We start from the raw sequence: 17447 nt of genomic DNA, 5'->3' as shown, positions 1-17447 counted from the left end.
AATCCTCAGGCGGGGCTGGGGAACACACTTTGATCTTCAGAGTTAAACCACATTGTCAATTGGTCAATGACATTTTTAAAAAATGACCAGTGAGGGTCTTCAAACAATTGTTGCCAGTGTCTGTACCGAGTATTTCAAACTGCAAATCAAGGGGAAACATTGTGGCTGTTGCCCTATTTACTTCTCCAGCTTTGTTGCTGTCTTTCTTGAGCAGAATGCTGTCTTTCTTCTTTTTACATACAGAACTTGAAGTTGTCGTGTCTGTGAATTGACCAGTTAGAGGCACAAGTAGTGAAACGGTCTCCTTAGCAGTGAAACAACAGCTGGTTCCTAGCAGTTTTGCTGAAAAATCATACTTAAACATGACAGAGAAGGAAAAAACCATGAGCCCCAATGACATAAGGGGATAAATGCACGAAGGAGAATGTTAACAGGCCAAAAAAAGAAATAAATAACCTCGGATTCTCCAAAGCTTTTAATTCACTTCATATATGTCGCATAGCAGCATAATCAATTTTTAGGTTTTGCTTTAATGATCTCTTTGATTTATGAAATAGAGACATTGTTAACATAATTTTATAAAAATATCAGCTTCGATGACTTTCTCCAACAACGTTAAAACATCCCAACCATATCTAAAATAATGATAGTACTTGTGCTCAATTCTATCCTTTTGAACGGTCCAAACGTAATTACAGCCACACCTGAAGACCTAAAGAAGCCACGTATACCAAGTCCTCCAAAAACAACCGACTTCTTTGGCCATGTGGGTACCAAGTGCTGGCACAGAAGGGTCCCGGAAAAGTCTTCCATCTGGCAGTAGAGACACGTACCCCATCAGAATGGCTGCACGAATGAGTTCAGGAGGAAGACTGGCCTCTCCAGGGGTGTCAAACTAGACCCCAACACAACCCAGGACCCGCCCTAAAAAAGCCACTCATCCTAACCTCACAGAGTACTTTTAATAGATGACGTCCACATGACACTTCTCAGCCCTGTTCTTATCCATCCATCTCGAGTTGAGGAAGTGTGAAAGTTTACTTGGAATAAATCTGAGGCAACAGGGCTTTCGGAATGTTTCCAATTCATTTTTCTTTTCCAAAGAGAAGATGACCTTATGTTCTGGTCCAGAGCTTAAATGATATTTTTCAGAGATGCAAACTGGCATAGCTGGTGTCCTGGGTACGCAATGTTGGGACGCTAAGCCCAGACCCCTGAGGAATCCGTGTACCTTCTCCACGAGAGGCTGCATCTCTACTCTGTCCGGCAGAGGCGCGAGGCTCAGCAATTTCTAAACCATCATTTACTCATCTCTGAACTGTAAGCGCTGAGCACACGCGCGCTTGCAACAGAGCCACTAACAGCAGTGGTGACGGTGACAGACAATCGCTATGGGAAGATGTTCACTCGTCATGAAGTGCTTTTCCATCTCCGTTTTTTTGTTATTTCAACTTTTTTTTTTAAAATAGAATTTGAATACTCTTCTTCCCTTTTAAATCAGGAGAATCCATGTAAATAGTAGGCCCCAACTTCTACACTGCAAACAGCAGAGAGCAGAACATGTATATTACACTCCAACTAGCAAGTGAGATAAATAGCAAACCTCGCAGTCTCTTTTCCAAGGTAATTCCTATGAAACAAAAGGCTCTTTCAGTAATTATCTTCCCAAACTCTCAAGACGTCGTTTCGTTAAGAAGGACTGACTTTCCCAGTGAGCACGGCACACGAATGTAAACACAGAGATTTGGAACCACTAAAAATATCAAGGACAGGATACAGATAATTACGATGTCAAGTTATTTATATTGTGAGTAGTTGACTTGGATACAGACAATAAAAGTGCACTAAGAATAGGACAAATATGTTGACTTTGAAAATTACTGTTATTATTTTTAGTCTGATGACACGGAGGACATCACTGGGAAACACACTGGGTTTTAGAACCCAGCACTTATTTGAGGGCTGACACCAACCCCGGGGAGAGGACGGCCACTGGGCCCCAGCCACTGCTGTCACAGGGCGGCCCGTCCGGGCCCGGGATCACTAATGACAGTTGAATGACAGCACAAGTTCAACATACACAGTTAACCCCATCTGGCACATTCATCTTCGGCATTCCTTTCTCAATAAAATTCATTTTAAATTATACTGAAATGTCAAACACAGTTTCTTTCCTTGACCCATTCATTACCAAGATGCTTCCTGAGGTCAGGCAGAGGGAACCAGAGGTGCTGGGTCACATGACCGCTTCTGTCCAAACCCAAGACAGGCGCCCCCCTAAGGCAGTCCTGGGCACCCAGACACAGGAAAGTGCTGTGGACTTGGAGGGTTTTGAAAATAGCTATTGCCTTGAGATGTAAACCGCCACTGCCTCTCTCGTAGAGCCACTGCAAACCTTCTGAAGATCTATGATCTGATGCCTCCAGAGTTGAGTGCTCCCACACCCTCAGGGGGTAGGGGTGGGGTCGGGAGCAGGGTCCTCAATCCCCAGCTGCCTAAGCTCCCTGTCACAGGCAGGCTGGTACCCGTGGGTGCAGCACCCATGGGGAGGGCCCAGGTGCAACCCTCTAAGAAAACTTCTGCAGCTTTCAAGCCCTGGAGAATGAGAGACACCCCCGGGGTGGCCTGCCATCCCCCTAGTAGCATGGAGCAAAGACAGTCAAACCCAGGAGCAGCTGTTGATGGACAGAACGTGGCAGTGCAGGGCAATCTGAACAGCAGACTGCTCGACCCCATCTTAGCAAGTCTGAGATACGCTTGACAGCGGATGTAAAAAGTGCCGTGATCAGTAGGAAGCATTTCAAGTTCTAGGTTCACCCATAACCAAAAGAAACATATGGCAAAGAAGGAGAATTTCATTTCTTCAGTAGTTTCGAGGACAGAGAGATGCGATGGTGGCAGAAGGCCCTTAGGAGGGAGGAGGCACCCCCGAGCCTGACGGTGGTCACCACTCCTAGTAGAAGTATCTCGGAGTCCTGGCCCCACCCCAGCCACAGAGCACCCCAGAGGGGAGCGACTCCGTCTCTCACCCTCACACTTTTCCCCAAGGCTGCACTCTGAGGACTGAGCAGCCCACGTGGACTGCCCGGAGGAGGTGCTTTCTCTCAGGACCCTTCCCATCGGTCAGGGGTTCAGAGGCCGTTGCTGTTCCTATGGCAGAGGGGAGGCTTTGAGAGTTCCACGACGGCTGAGCGGGATTTGTTGAGGAACTTGGGGGCTCGCCGTAGCAGCCGCTGGGCCTCCATGAATGTCTCCGTCAGCTCTTTCTTCCACTGCACAAACTCTGGGTCACTCTGAGGGCAAACACACGGAGGGGAGGAGTTGGGACAGTGTCGCGGCTCTGCTGACGCAAGTGGAAGCCTCTGGCCAGTCCAGATGGCCTCGGAACCCCATAGGGAAAGCACACTCCATGTCCCTCCCCCAGGCCAGTGAGGAAGGAGGGAGTCACACAGAGACTCCCCCAGGGGCCCCTTGCTCAGAGGAGGGACGCCGCCCTTCAGAGGAGCCTCATACAGCCCCACTAGGAGACTTGCTGCCTTGACTTTGTAGAGCAATCACCTGTGATCTCTGATGTCTTACCACAACTTAAGTCTAGAAGATAAAATGAGGAATTGGCTTTTTCTGGCCGAGCTGCATAGCACATGGGATCTCAGTTCCCCCGCCAGGGACTGAACCCGCGCCCCTGCAGTGGAAGCGCGGAGTCGTAACCACTGCACCACCAGGGAAGTCCCCAGGGAGGGGTTTTCCCAAATTTAAGAAGCACCTTCACGTGTGTAGTGATGCCAGGAAGTAATTAAGCATATGTTTTTCTATCAGCTACTGGTTTAGCTCTTTAGACATGCTCTCTCCCTCTACACACACACACCCCACACCCCCACCCCAGCAGAAAAGTGTTGAAGTCATGAAATAAACACATTTTTGTATCTGCTACTGCTCTCTTTCTTCAAATATGCTCTTTTTTCACACCTCCACACCCTCCCTCAATACCTCAGTAGGTACGTGTTCAGGAATTAAGTCTGGGCTATGATAGAACTTCAGGGAAAGAAAAATGGCATTTCCCTGTTGACAGTTATTTGGGGATCTTATGTTTACTTACAGAGAAGGCAATGGCACCCCACGCTAGTACTCTTGCCTGGAAAATTCCATGGATGGAGGAGCCTGGTAGGCTGCAGTCCATGGGGTCGCTAGGAGTCGGACACGACTAAGCGACTTCACTTTCACTTTTCACTTTCATGTACTGGAGAAGGAAATGGCAACCCACTCCAGTGTTCTTGCCTGGAGAATCCCAGGGACGGGGGAGCCTGGTGGGCTGCCGTCTAAGGGGTCGCACAGAGTCGGACAGGACTGAAGCGACAGCAGCAGCAGCATGTTTACTTAAACACAAACCTCAATTTAAACATTCTGAAAGAGCAGAGCAGATCTGGGAAACTGTGGAACAAATGCAATTTGAGGCCCCTATTAATTACTGGATGGTTTCCAGAGAGAGGGTAACCACGTTATTTCCTATCCTTCCTCCTGTCATCTTCTAAGAACACTTCTTTTAAAATAATTGTTAATTTGCCAAAAACTTGTATCTTCTGACTTTCTTGCTAAGTTTGTGAGTGATGAAGCATGGACTGAGAAAATGTTAGATAGGCAGGCAGGCATCTTTGCTGAACGTTTACATAATTGTTGTAACTTTTACCCCTGTGGAAAATGCAAATGAAGACTCACCTCACACTGCAAAACGAACTGCTTCCCTCCTTTTATTCTCAACAAAATGCACTTTTTGTCTTTAATCTGAGTTTCTTCCACGGACACAATCTGTTCCATTGTCAGTAAACTTTGCTGTTGGTAAAAATAAGAGATGATGAGTCACTTCACTTATTATTGTGTGAATTTTTAAGTTAATAAATCATACTGAAAACTACCAGCTCAGATAAAGTAAAGGAAAAAAAAAACCAGCCATTTTTCTTTCTTTGATGATATTCTAGAAGTGGGGGAGAAACAACCACAAGGGAAACGCACAAAAATTCAAAATATCTCAAAGAAAGCTGCGAAGAGAGAAATACCTCTATGAGGCAGAAAGCAAAGCTGTTCCCTAAGCACAGTACTGATGTGGGGATGAGTGTGGATCGCACGTGCCTCTCCGGTATCACACACTGCCCTGGACACAATCAATCCTGCTGTGAGGGAACAATGATGCAATACACATGATATGCAGGAGCCAGAGGGGTGGCACTGGCTTTGAATCCGCAGCTCAGGAAACGTTTGGGCATGTTAGCTTGTAAGCAACGGCTGTTCTGATCATATCGAAATGATGCTATAAACACAGGTGATGTGCAGAAAAGATGGTCCCTCTGGGTCCATGGCATCATTGCTTCTGGTGAGTGCCACAGTGACTCTGAGCACCTTACCATTTTATGTTTTTTGGGGTAAATACTCCAGGAATCCTAAATGAAAAACAACACCATCATAAGCTCACATTTCTTTTCTCCTGAGTTAAACTTACGAATCTACCCAAGCACATGACATAGCTTCATGAATCGACACTAAACATTCTTTTAAAACCAAGGTAATTTGTCACCTTGTCAGCCAATGGTAAACAAAATAAGATTTTTTTTTTTAGTTTTTGTATATTCTGAAAAATGAGATAATCTCCTTTCAATGTGTACAACAGTGACTTACTAAGGCCACTCACTAACTGCAAATAAACATTATATAATGACATATGTATGGATTAATACTAAAGTGCATTATAGAATTACATTCTGCAATGTAAAAAATACACATGTAATATTATATAAAATATAATTATATACACATATTTTATATGTATATTTTATATTACACAACTAGTACCTGAGTTATAACTGAGGATCCTCCCAAAGAGTTTCCTTAATCTCAACCCAGATCCTGGCTGCATTGATTTTTAGAAGATGACTTCTATGGGACTAGTAGTAGTGAGAAGATTCTGCTCATTTGTAGAGAATGTGGTCATACTCAGGCAGCAGTCACTCACAATCAAATGGCATCTTCACCAACTGGGATTTGCAAAACTCATTCTGAAGCCGAATACACCAGGTGTGGGCTCACCGCTGGTGGGCTCCATGCTCCAGGCAAGGGGAAGCCATACTCTGATACACCCACTACATTTTTCACAGTTGGGACTGCTGTCCTGCTTACGATGACCAACCTTCCCTCTCCAAGAGCAGAAACCCTTCCTTCCACGGACATGAGCCCATGGCTCTTCACACAGCAGGTGTTTAATAAATGCTGAACAGCCTCCTACCAGTGATGGCAGGGATCAGAAATTTCTTTCTTCTCGTTCACAAACATCAGCCCTTGAAAGGACCTCACAGGGCTGCCGTACCTGTCTTCCTGTCTAATTGGATGAAGCCCACTTCTAGTCTTCCAGACAGGTGCGGCAAAGCAGGAGGGTCAGGTGCTCTGACCTCAGTGCCAAAGCTTCTTGGGCTACACCAATGACCTTGTTTCACCTGACCCCGACTCGGGAAGGCCTCATCATGGAGACAGGCAGAGCTTGGTCAGAATCACTCCTCCCCCAAACCTGTCCCTGGGGCCAGACCTTCCCTCTCTAAGCCCTGGTTCTCTTTTTGTAAGGGTTGGACCTCTAAGGGTGCTGAGCAAATTGAATGTGTGTGTGTGGACAGTACCTGGCCCAAGAGAAATATGCAAAAACTGTGGTAGTTGGTACTATTCCTTTTCTTTTTACTATTAATTTTTATTGGAGTATGGTTTGCTTTATATTGTTACCATTTCCACGTCTCCCCTTCCACAGATGAGGAAACTGAGGCTCAGGCCACACAATGTGCTTCTGAGTCCCAGAGACGTGAGTGGTGTGTCTGAACACCTCTGGCTCCAAAGTCCCAGTTTTTGTCCCCTTTTGGGATCCACCCAATCGCTACCCAGCCTTCCGCAAACCTGCCTGCTCTGATTTCCCTGGATGGCACATTCTATTTTCAAGGAGTGCCAAATCCTTCCTTGATTCAGAGGAGTCCGAGAGTCTGAACGTGAGAAATCTCACGTATACAGGTTAGAAGAGATACACAGAGCACAGGCAGAGATTTTACAAAACATGCCAGCGATACAAAATCACCATGGAAACCGGCGCCCGGGCCAATGCTACAGACTTACTCGCGACTCGCCTTCTCCTCTCCACTCAAGTCTGTTCGGAAAGAGGTAAAAATAGCGGCGCTGCCACTGGGTCAGGAAAGGGTTCCCCAGCTTCAGCATGTACCCGTGCACAATGCAGTCTCTTCCCAGGGCGTAATCTGGGGCACAGAACACAGCGGAGCGTTCAGCGGGGTCGCAAACAGAATGCCCGTAGGCTTCTCAGAAAAAAAGAAGGACACGCTTTCTGGAAAAAGAACAAGTTGCTATAAAGAGAACACTCTATAGAAATCATTACTTTCGCTTTCAAGCACACGAAAGAACAAGCTTCTTCAGCTCTCTACTCACATGTTAGGTGGCTGTTTCTCCATATTCTGATAAATTCAAGATGCTCCTCTATCGCTCTGAGAGGGTAAAAGCTTGTCTGCTAACTAGTTTTTTGATTAAGCAGGGTGACAACTGGGGAACAGACGCTGATTATACTGTGCCTAAAGCACCTTTACCTTTACATGACACTGGGGTTCTCCCTTTAACGGTCTATTAAAAAGAACAGCAGAGAGGCTTCTTTGTCCAAAGAAACCAAAGCAACACAAGGATCAAAACTATTCTTTCTTTCACTTAAGGTTGTAATTACCCTTCAAATATATGGTTATGTAGAGAGACCAAGCTAATTCGGGCTCATGCCAAGTTCTGATTATATTTTTACAGCAAAGTATTGTCTCGAAAAAAAGGTCAATTTTAAGTAGCTTGCTTTGCCTTCCTTAGAGGCTTTGGTGATCAAGCTAAAATCATTCATTCATTCATTCATTCATCACTCACTCAGTCATTCAGCTATGAAGGCAACGGATGAATAGGTGCTAGGCACAGTGGTGAATAAAAGAGACAAAAGTCCTCGCCTTCAGGGAGCTTACACTCTTAGTTGGAGATTCATGTGATAAATAAGCAAAACCCACGCTGTGTCACGTGGACAAAAGCAGGAAGGGGATGAATGGAAGACGGCATGGCCAGAGGAGGGTCCATGGTGATGAGGTGTGGTTCATGGAGTCGCCAGTTTAACGGAAAAGGTGTCTGAACTTCTCAAGTATACTTAAAGTGTAAGTCTTCTATTTTTACTTCAGAGATCTAAGCCTAGACTATATTTTTGTGTAAGGGTGACCTCTGAGATAGTCAACCAAGACCTGGTTATATCAAAATTACTTCATATATTTGAAGATAAATTCATTGTTCTGCTAGATGTTCTAATTGCTGCTGCTGCTAAGTGACTTCAGTCGTGTCCGACTCCGCGAGACCCCATAGACGGCAGCCCACCAGGCTCCTCCGTCCCTGGGATTCTCCAGGCAAGAACACTGGAGTGGGTTGCCATTTCCTTCTCCAATGCATGAAAGTGAAAAGTGAAAGTGAAGTTGCTCAGTCGTGTCCGACTCTTAGCGACCCCATGGACTGCAGCCCACCAGGCTCCTCCGTCCATGGAATTTTCCAAGCAAGAGTACTGGAGTGGGGTGCAATTGCCTTCTCCGTGTTCCAATTGCAGCTCTAGTTAAAAGACTGCACTTCAACAATGTCATTAAGATGTGTATTTTTGTTTTCTGGGTCCAATCTGTCAAGATTCTAGTGACATCATGGGTCTCCCTTGAGGAACTACTGAGGCTGTAATTTCCTGTGTAAAATCCATTCTGGAAAACGTGGTCTAGAGTGATCTCAATGGACCCACTTCTCTAAAGAACAGCTTAGAAATAAAGCCCCTTTCCCTGCAGAGTGGAGGTGAGCAAGGTTAAAGGGCTGTCATGCTCCTTTGGTGCAACTCAGGTGACTTTCAGCTAAGGAGTCATTCACCTGGGATGGAGGACACTTTTCTAAGTAGGTGATAAATCCTTCTAGGAACCGCCGACAAGACCCAGGAACCCTGCATCAAGATGCCCCAACCAAAGCAAGCATAATTTGAAATGGTTTCTGATCATTCTTACTATATGTTAACCTCAGGAAGGTCTTTGCTTAGAAGTAAAACCAAAGATATCTTAATCACTAACCACAACAAGTTTAAATCCAAAATCCATTAAGTCTTAGAAAAATCAAGACTGCCAATATTTGGTGAATCAAAAATGACCAATGTATTTAATACTGGATGTGATGTACTGTCCTTTGGAAACCCTAGCAGGTCACTCAGATATGGCCAATAAAACTGTGGTTTGCTCACTCTTTAATGCCGTTTGTAATGTGTATACTCGTGTCTCTTGACAAGAAACATGTAATACTGAGTTCCGCACCACCCTTTTTGGGGCCCAGCAGAAAATGAAAATGCAGGTTCCTTGTTAAAAAATTATTAAGAACCTCAAGATGGTGCCAGCAGAGCATTAACTTGGGGGCGGGAGGGGGGTCCTAATGATACCACACAGGCAGGCCAGACGCCCATGAAGCTGGCCGTGTTCTCGACACCATCATGCTCACCCTTTCAAGGAAGAAAAGCTTCCAAATTGGCCCTAAAACACTCCAAGGTAAGAAGGCAAGAGTATTGACAGAATACTGCTGACAACCTCTATACATATTACATGTGCGTGGACTAAAGACTCTGAAATATCAAGAATATATATACTTACATATGCATGTGTAACTGAATCAGTGTGCTGTGTACCTGAAGCTAACACAACATTGCACATCAACTATATTTCAATAAAAATTTAAAAATAAATAAAATAGATAAAGACAAACGACTCTGCAATATCATTTCATGCTGAACACTCCTCGGCCAGGTAAAATTCAAACAACTGATGGCATTCCCCTCCCTCTCCCACGGCTGGAAAGGACTTTATGACCCAGATACTGTTTTCTGCTTTACGAGAGATCTTGAAAATTCATTGCGTTAGAAATATCTTCAGACACACTGGCTATTTTACCTTCTTCGTGGCCAAGCTGCTTATTTTTAGCTCTCTTCCTGGCCTCGATTTTATCCGTGTCTGCATTTACTGCTTCATAAACTGTTTCCGCCACTTCCTGCTGCCAGCGCTCAGAGATCACCAGAGGGAAGTTCTTGTAGAGTTCTTGGTCGCAATCAAGAAGCTTGTTATTTTAAGAAATCAAGACATGTATGATTTGACATGCTTACAAAGGCAACAGATTCCAAAGCACGGTAACTGCGTGTGAGAAGATAATGAGGCGACAGGCTATAACCATTAGGAGACGACTTCTCAGCTGTCATAAACCTCTGCTGATGACCGTCAAGCAGTCAGGCATATACTATACAACACGGAAAACACAGCCAGTGTTTCATAAGGACCGCAAATGGAGTAGAACCTTTCAAAACTGCGAATCACTACCGTGTACAACTCTAAGCTATATAATATTGTACATCAACTATACTTCAATAAAGTTTTTCTAAAGAAAAGGAAAATAAAACAAGGACAATCCAACCACTGGGGCCCACCACAGCGATACGTGATACGGACACTCCACTCCCAGCCCCATGTCAGTCAGGTTCAGGCCAGTCTTCTGCAGCATCCTTACTTCGTTTTTGCCAATGAAAAATTAACACGTACAGGGTTTTCTATAAAGTACTACAAGAATCTGGCAATAAAAGAAAATTTCAATTATAGTGAGGCTATTCTATTCATGGGATTTCCCAGGTGGCGATAAAGCTAAAGAATCCATCAGCCAATGCAGGAGATGCAAGAGATGCGAGTCTGATCCCCGGGTCGGGAAGATCCCTTGGAGAAGGAAATGGCAACCACTCTAGTATTCTTGCCTGGGAAATCCCAAGGACAGAGGAGCCTGGTGGGCTACAGTCCATGGGGTCACAAGGAGTTGGACATGACTAAGGGACTGAGCACGCACACACCTTTTATTTGTAAAGACAGGAAAACAGAACTGTATGGTTTTAGAGACATCAACAAGGGAGAACCCAGGAGGGCTCTCTGCTCTGTACCCACCCTCCATTAATCTGGAAAGTGAGAAATACAAAAAGGTCAACCAGGCTGAATTTACTGTTCAGCCCACGAACCTTCCAACGAATCCACGTTGAACAGCAGGATTAATCTCAAGACACGTGGAGAGTTTAGGCAACTTGGCCTTTTAGAGGCACTATAATAAAAATTACACTTAATGACAGCATCTCTCTGCCAAACTATTACTCAGAATTCTTCATTCTTCCTCCTAAATGAGGCTGTGCTCTGAAAGCAAGCTGAGAAAATACTTCTTCAGATCTGAGTTACAGTTTTGTGGCAGAAAGACAAGCGACCCTATTGATAGAAAATAATAGGCCTGTCTCTCAAAAGCACAGCTCTTTCTAGAAGCTTGACTCGCTCATTCCCTTGCTTGAGAGGTGAGTACAGGAGAGAGATTACTATAGGCAAGTCACTTAGAAGGAAAATGGAAAAAGACTGAGGGTGAGGCTCTGGCCCACAGGCCTTTGGCGTATCCCTGAACCGCTGGGAGAACCTGCATCCAGGTCCCAACGGGGATGCTCCCCAACTGCCCTTATTGACCTGTTACCCCAAAGTGAAGATTCTGAGGGCAAAATGTGTACCCGTTTTCCCTTTCTGCTTTCTTCAGATGCCCAAACCAAGCCGGGTGCTGACCTTTTGGGTGTCCTGAGTGTGAACACATGTGTGTGTGTGTGTGTGTGTGTGTGTGTGTGTGTAGGGGAGTGTCAGAGCACCAAGGCTAGGCAAGCACCCCGTGATAACACTGGGACAGATTCTGGAGTCTGCCAAAAGTGAAAATACCCTCCTTTCCCAAGCAGCTGCTCCGAAATGGATGCCTCTGCTTTATGTATAAAGGGTTCCAGCTCCTGTAAGGCCAGAGAGCCTTGGTCTTTATGACTCAGCTATGTGAAAAACGCACCAAACAAAGCCCAAAAGTGAGCTGTTTTTCCTTAAAGACGATGCGCTATTTTGGCTGCTTTTTAAGAGACACAGCCTTCTCAGCTCTGGCTCAGGAAGAAGCGAAACCAGCACAACAGGAGGTGTTAGCGCACCTGCCGGGAGGCGGACACAGGTGACCAACTCCAGAGGAGGCCTGGCAATGAAACCGCTCGCTTCATGGGGGAGAAAACCAGCACTCCCGAGGTTCCCGCAACAGCCCCGGCTCACTCTACTAATAAGTGTGGATCTGAGCCCAGGGTGTCTGACTCTAAAGGCCAGACTACAGCTGAGAAAACCAAAAGCATGAAAATCCCCTCTGAATATTAAAAATTTCATGGGCTCCCATGGGATATTCACTTTCTTTTTAGTGTCCTTTGCTGGAGAGAGGCATGTCTGATGACAAAACTCTTCTGTGACAGCAGTGATCCTTTGAGATAACTCTGTAAAGGGGCTGCTTCCAAAACTGCAGGGTGCTAGTTAAACCCCGACAAGTCCTGTCGTACAGGCCACAGGAGATGCTGAGCCTCTGGGCAGTGGTCAGCTGTCATCCCCAGGGGAGCCAAGGCTCCAACCAGGGAAGCGGCCGTGGCCCTCTGCGCTGTGCTGCTCCTGAGCTCCTCCGCCACCCTCCATCCTGAGAAACTGACCCCGCGAGCACACCAATCACGTTTACAGCTGGCTGCCTGGTCGGAAAGACCAGGGAGCTGACACAAGGCCAGGAACGCAGGCCGCTAAGGACATGGTGGTGGGGCGGGGGGCGGCTGTCAGAGGGTTGGGGTGGTGGCGGGGGGAGGCTCTGGGGGAAGCTGAGAAAGTGGGAGCAGTGAGAACTTGACACGCAGTGGCACACTTTGACTCAGCAGCCGAAAGAGGGCGACTGTGTCTCGTGACTCACCATCTCTAAATATGCCCTTGTCTACTTGGAAAACAATGATAGGAACCAGAGTTTGAAAAATGCAGAGGATGCTATATGTACAAAAAACACTGATTATTTCACTTTGGACTGACAAGTGTGAAATGAATCATGCTGTTTGCCCTTTTCATCCTAACACAGAGAGACTGGGAAATTTGGGAGAATTAAGACGGCTGGCTCTCTGGCCTGAGGCCAGGTAATGTTTGCCATCACATGGTTGTTTTTCCCGCTTCATAATATATCTGAGTTTTCTATCAACCACCAATCTATCCAAATCAATAACAATGTGACTATTTTTCAGTTTATCAAACATGAAATGGGTGGTCAAACAAAGCTCTCCTACAGGACGTCCATGATGGTCCAGTGGTTAAAAATTCACCTTCCAATGCAGAGGATGCAGGTTCCATCCCTGGTCTGGGAACTGAAATCCCACAAGCCATGGTGCTACTGAGCCTGCACACTGCTAACTAGAGAGAAGCCTGTATGCTGCAACTAAGATCTGACTAAATAAACTAATTTTTAAAAAAAGCTTTTGTAGTCTCTAATTCAGGTCTTGATCTCTTCTACATTCATCAAACATGTGGATATTCATTTGTAAGTTATAGTCCAACACAAACACGGCAGTACTAAGACAGTTATGAAGTCTGATTTCCAAAGAAAGGAAAAGAAAATCCCCCTCCCCAAAGCAAGGCTCACAAGTGTACCTTGATGCCTTTGGTATCCTCTTCATCAAATGAGCCGATGTCAAAGGCGTCGGCTGCATTGACTTCCCCTCGGGGAGGGATCAAGGGTGGAGGGTACTGGAAGAGCCAGAGAAGAAGGATTCGGTTACCAGGCGACCGGGCCCTGGGCCCAACCTGCTATCCTATAAAGAGTTCGCCGTGAAAGGCGTCAAGGTGCCAGTGTGGGTAGCACTCATTCAAGCTCACACAGTCACAGTACACGGTCCACAATGGCCCCCCAAGGAGATGCACCCTCCACAATCCAGTTGCTAGAGGCTGAACGCCTGCAACAGGGCAGGAGAGGGTATCCCACACCCACAAGTGCCCCGAGGCTGATGCTGGCCAAACCAGAGCCCGGACTCTACGTCTAAACAGGCGGGACTAACAGAGCATCAGTCCTCAAGTGAGTCTGTACACAGATGAGCCCAAAGCTGATCATCAACGTTGAGAAAAAGAAAAACAACTTTAATTTGGGGTGTTTTCCTGTATCAGAGAGAACATTAAAAAATATCTTACAATAGGCCAAGGGGCTCATGCTGCTACCCAGTCATGGTAATTCTTAAATTATGTGGGGCTGGGCTTGAAAGTGTCTGTAAGTATATGACGTTTCCTGCATATTTTTTACATATAAACAAAGAGGAAGAAGTGGTCCCAAAGGGAATGAGCTAGGAGGCAGTGCTTGGATAGAGGAGCAAGAAGCTGGGCTGCGGATGAAGAGCTGGGGAACTCTGGGGACAGAGCCGGAATGCAGAGCTGCAGACAACGATGCAGCTGGAGGGAGCGTCGGGGGTGGTACCGGGGCGGGGTCCCAGAGAGTACCTTCTGCAGGTAGACGTGCTGCCAGTCGATGCCTCTGAAGAAGTCGTGCGTTTTTAGCTCCTGTGCGCTGCAGGAGAGACAGAATCACAGAGGCAGTAAGTCTGCATTCGGAAAACTAAGAAATGGTTCGCAAATGTCATCTCCTGTTAAGGACACACAGCAACAACTATTTCCAGTTCTTTAAGACAGCAGGTAAAATATGCTTCTTTCCAAGCACCCAGGAAACACTGCGATGCTTAGAAACACTGCACGCTGAGCCTAGGAAGATGATCCCATCTGATCATTTACAGGGGCTACTCACCCCAGCCTAAGATTACCTACGGTTTTTGCAGACTATCTCTGTGTATCTGTAATCGTGAGAACAAATTTAAGAATTGAGTTAGAGCGATCTACGCGTTAAAGAGGTTTACAGCAAAGGTCTACAAGTCCTGATAGATCAGATAACAGAGATCAAAGCAACAAGTACTAATTTCAAAGCAAACTAAACATCTAATAGAATGGTCCATGCTAAACCCCTTCATAAACTGAAGAAAACATTTTTTCCAAAGAGCACTGCTGCTGAAGCTCAGTTCACACGGAACAGAAGGAGCTGCAGACTCCGAGGAACACAGACCCGCGAAGACACACGGCTCCTACTGATGCTCCCCCACCCACCCCAAACTGGAATGGCAGATTCTGGATACACTGAAAGGAACCGTACTGCTTTCTGGGGGGAGATGCTGAAACGCAGAAGCGTCGGCCTACCTGCCTCCATGGCAGCCGAGGCGCTTACTGACGTCTCGCTGAAGCAGGCCTTCCAGAAGGGACTTGAGCTCAGGGGAGAAGACGTCTGGAAGTTCCACGTTCTGGGGGTGGAAGAAGGGGGACACGCCTTCAAAAACGCATCTGTGGCAACAGTGCCGTCACCCTCGACCAGATTTGAAGGCCATTTCTTCCATAAGGATAGTGTTAAAGAAAACTACAGATACCTCACAAGCTAACACTGACTCTATAAAGAAACCCAGGGTGGCCGCTCATCACTTCCAGGGTCCATCGGCAGGCTGGAGCCAGAAGAATTGGGTCTCCTCGCTCTTCTGCATCCCAGTCATTTTGACTTTTTTTTCTTTAGTTTTGGTCTTGATTTTTCCGTATCTTTCTCTTATTGTCTGTTAGCAAATCTTGTTATCTGCCTTGGCATCTATTTCCATTATTTTAAGAAAGCATTTTCTTATACTAGTTGTAATAGAATGAGATAGGAAAATTATAATGAGAATAAAAACGGTTTTTGACTTTCTTACCATGGTGAGAGTCATTCGGTCTATCTCATGCTTATCTTTGGTTTTATGTTGTCTGAAAGGGCTGTGACTGTAGAAACAAAGAAAATTATATTACTAGATGGTTTTGGGTAACAGCAAATACTGCTGACTAATATTTGAACAAACTATTATGTTCTGCCACTGCTCATTCAAAACTGCAGGAACACAAAAGCCATAAACAAAGACCATTTCCAGAGGAAACCTGATGATCAGGTTGACAGTCAGACGTATTAGGTCCTGAATGAGCAAGGCTGATGTTTACTTGAACTCTTGATACTCACGTCAATGAAGTCATGCTACCAGAATAAACTTTAGCAAATACATTCCAAATGACAATTTAAAATATCACTTGGAAAAAAAATCAGCCAACAGGTTTTTATGAAAATGAAAGTCATACACATGACATCTGTCACATCAGTGTTTGAGATAATAGTAACGTTCATACAGTTTTTTTTAGAAAAAATGGATGAGTCCCTCAAACAATGGAAAGAGCTGCCATTGAACCAAAATACAAAATGAAGACACTCCCCTGCCCCAGAACCCAGTAATTTTAAGAAATTCATTCCTTTGGTGATAAGAGATACAAACCAACCCTGTGCTCCCAGACCCTCCAGGGTTCTGAGAACTGCTCACTCATGTTCTAACTTACAAACGGCTCCAGATCTAAGAGTCAGAAACCCCGGGCTCACGCTGTGACTTGGCTATTGGCTGCAAGTCATTCATGGAAACCTCGTCTCAGTCTCTTCATCTGTGCGTGGCATAACGCCACAAGCATCACCAGAACGGTGAAAGGAACGACTAAAATAATGCGTACACCAGCGGCTGAGACAACGGAGGACACGGCGGGCAACCGATAGGCATATGTGACCAATGAATCTAACTTTACAAAATAAACGTCTCCTTGTAAAGATACTATTCTCACTCTTGATTGTGTTTTTAAAGTGCTGAAGCTAAAGTTAATCTTAGATATCACTTATACACGGACTCTGAAATACGCACAAATGAACTTATCTACGACACAGACACGAGCTCACAGACCTAGAGAACAGACCGGCCGTTGCCAAGGCGGAGGGGCTGGGGAGAGGGGAGGACTGGGAGCCTGGCATTAACAGCTGCAAACTCCTGCGTACAGAATGGGTGAACAAGGTCCCGCTGCACAGCACAGGAACAACCAATATCCCACGACAAACCATAATGGAAAAGAGCAGGAAAAACACACGTAAAACTGAATCACTTTGCTGTACAGTAGAAATTAGCACAACACTATAAATCAACGATGCTTCAATAAAATATTTTTTAAAATAAAGATGCTCCGAGCATTAAAAGAGACCAGTAAACGTACAAACTAGGAAACCGGGGCCTTATTCACTTACTTGAAAATTAAAGAAGGGACATACGCGATAGGGTTTCCTGGTGGTAAAGACATGCCTGTTAAACGACCAGTCCTACGGATTTATTTGGGCCTTCCCTGGAGGCTCAGACAGTAAAGAATCTGCCTGCAGTGCAGGAGACCCTGGTTCTAACCCTGGGTTGGGAAGATCTCCTGAGGAAGAGAATGGCAGCATTCTTGCCTGGAGAATTCCATGGACAGAGGAGTCTGCTGGGCTACAGTCCACAGGGTTGTGAAGAATCAGATACGCCTGGGCAACTAACACTTTGACTTTTCACTTTCATAGGTTTATTTATAAGGCATATAAACCATAAGCTGAGGCAAGATATTACAAAAGAGTTC

The 17447-nt window shown here is 45.6% G+C and overlaps 1 protein-coding gene across 11 annotated transcripts in view; it reads right to left on the bottom strand.

Annotated features, from left to right (window-relative positions):
* Positions 1-1783: 1783 nt before the first annotated feature.
* The window catches only part of GRK3 (G protein-coupled receptor kinase 3), a 116719-nt gene continuing 101055 nt past the window's right edge, over positions 1784-17447 (bottom strand). For 6 of the 11 annotated variants that reach the window (XM_086346003.1, XM_086346005.1, XM_086346007.1 and 3 more), the window contains 9 exons: positions 15698-15764; positions 15165-15265; positions 14421-14487; positions 13584-13679; positions 10005-10167; positions 7138-7274; positions 5397-5432; positions 4714-4827; positions 1784-3293 (listed from right to left, as the gene is read on the bottom strand). In XM_086346003.1, the coding sequence (XP_086202129.1) occupies positions 3132-3293; positions 4714-4827; positions 5397-5432; positions 7138-7274; positions 10005-10167; positions 13584-13679; positions 14421-14487; positions 15165-15265; positions 15698-15764 (943 nt within the window). In that variant the 3' untranslated portion in view covers positions 1784-3131. The remainder of the gene's footprint in view (positions 3294-4713; positions 4828-5396; positions 5433-7137; positions 7275-10004; positions 10168-13583; positions 13680-14420; positions 14488-15164; positions 15266-15697; positions 15765-17447) is intronic. The other 5 variants (XM_086346004.1, XM_086346006.1, XM_086346012.1 and 2 more) reach the window with 1 other exon arrangement.

This window comes from Bos grunniens, chromosome 17, assembly GCF_055505025.1.
Source record: "Bos grunniens cultivar Pamir isolate PY7600 chromosome 17, Bosgru_T2T1.0, whole genome shotgun sequence".
Lineage (NCBI taxonomy): Eukaryota > Metazoa > Chordata > Mammalia > Artiodactyla > Bovidae > Bos > Bos grunniens.
The sequence above is the reverse complement of the archived record's forward strand: the minus strand, read 5'-3'. Positions and strand labels throughout refer to the sequence as shown.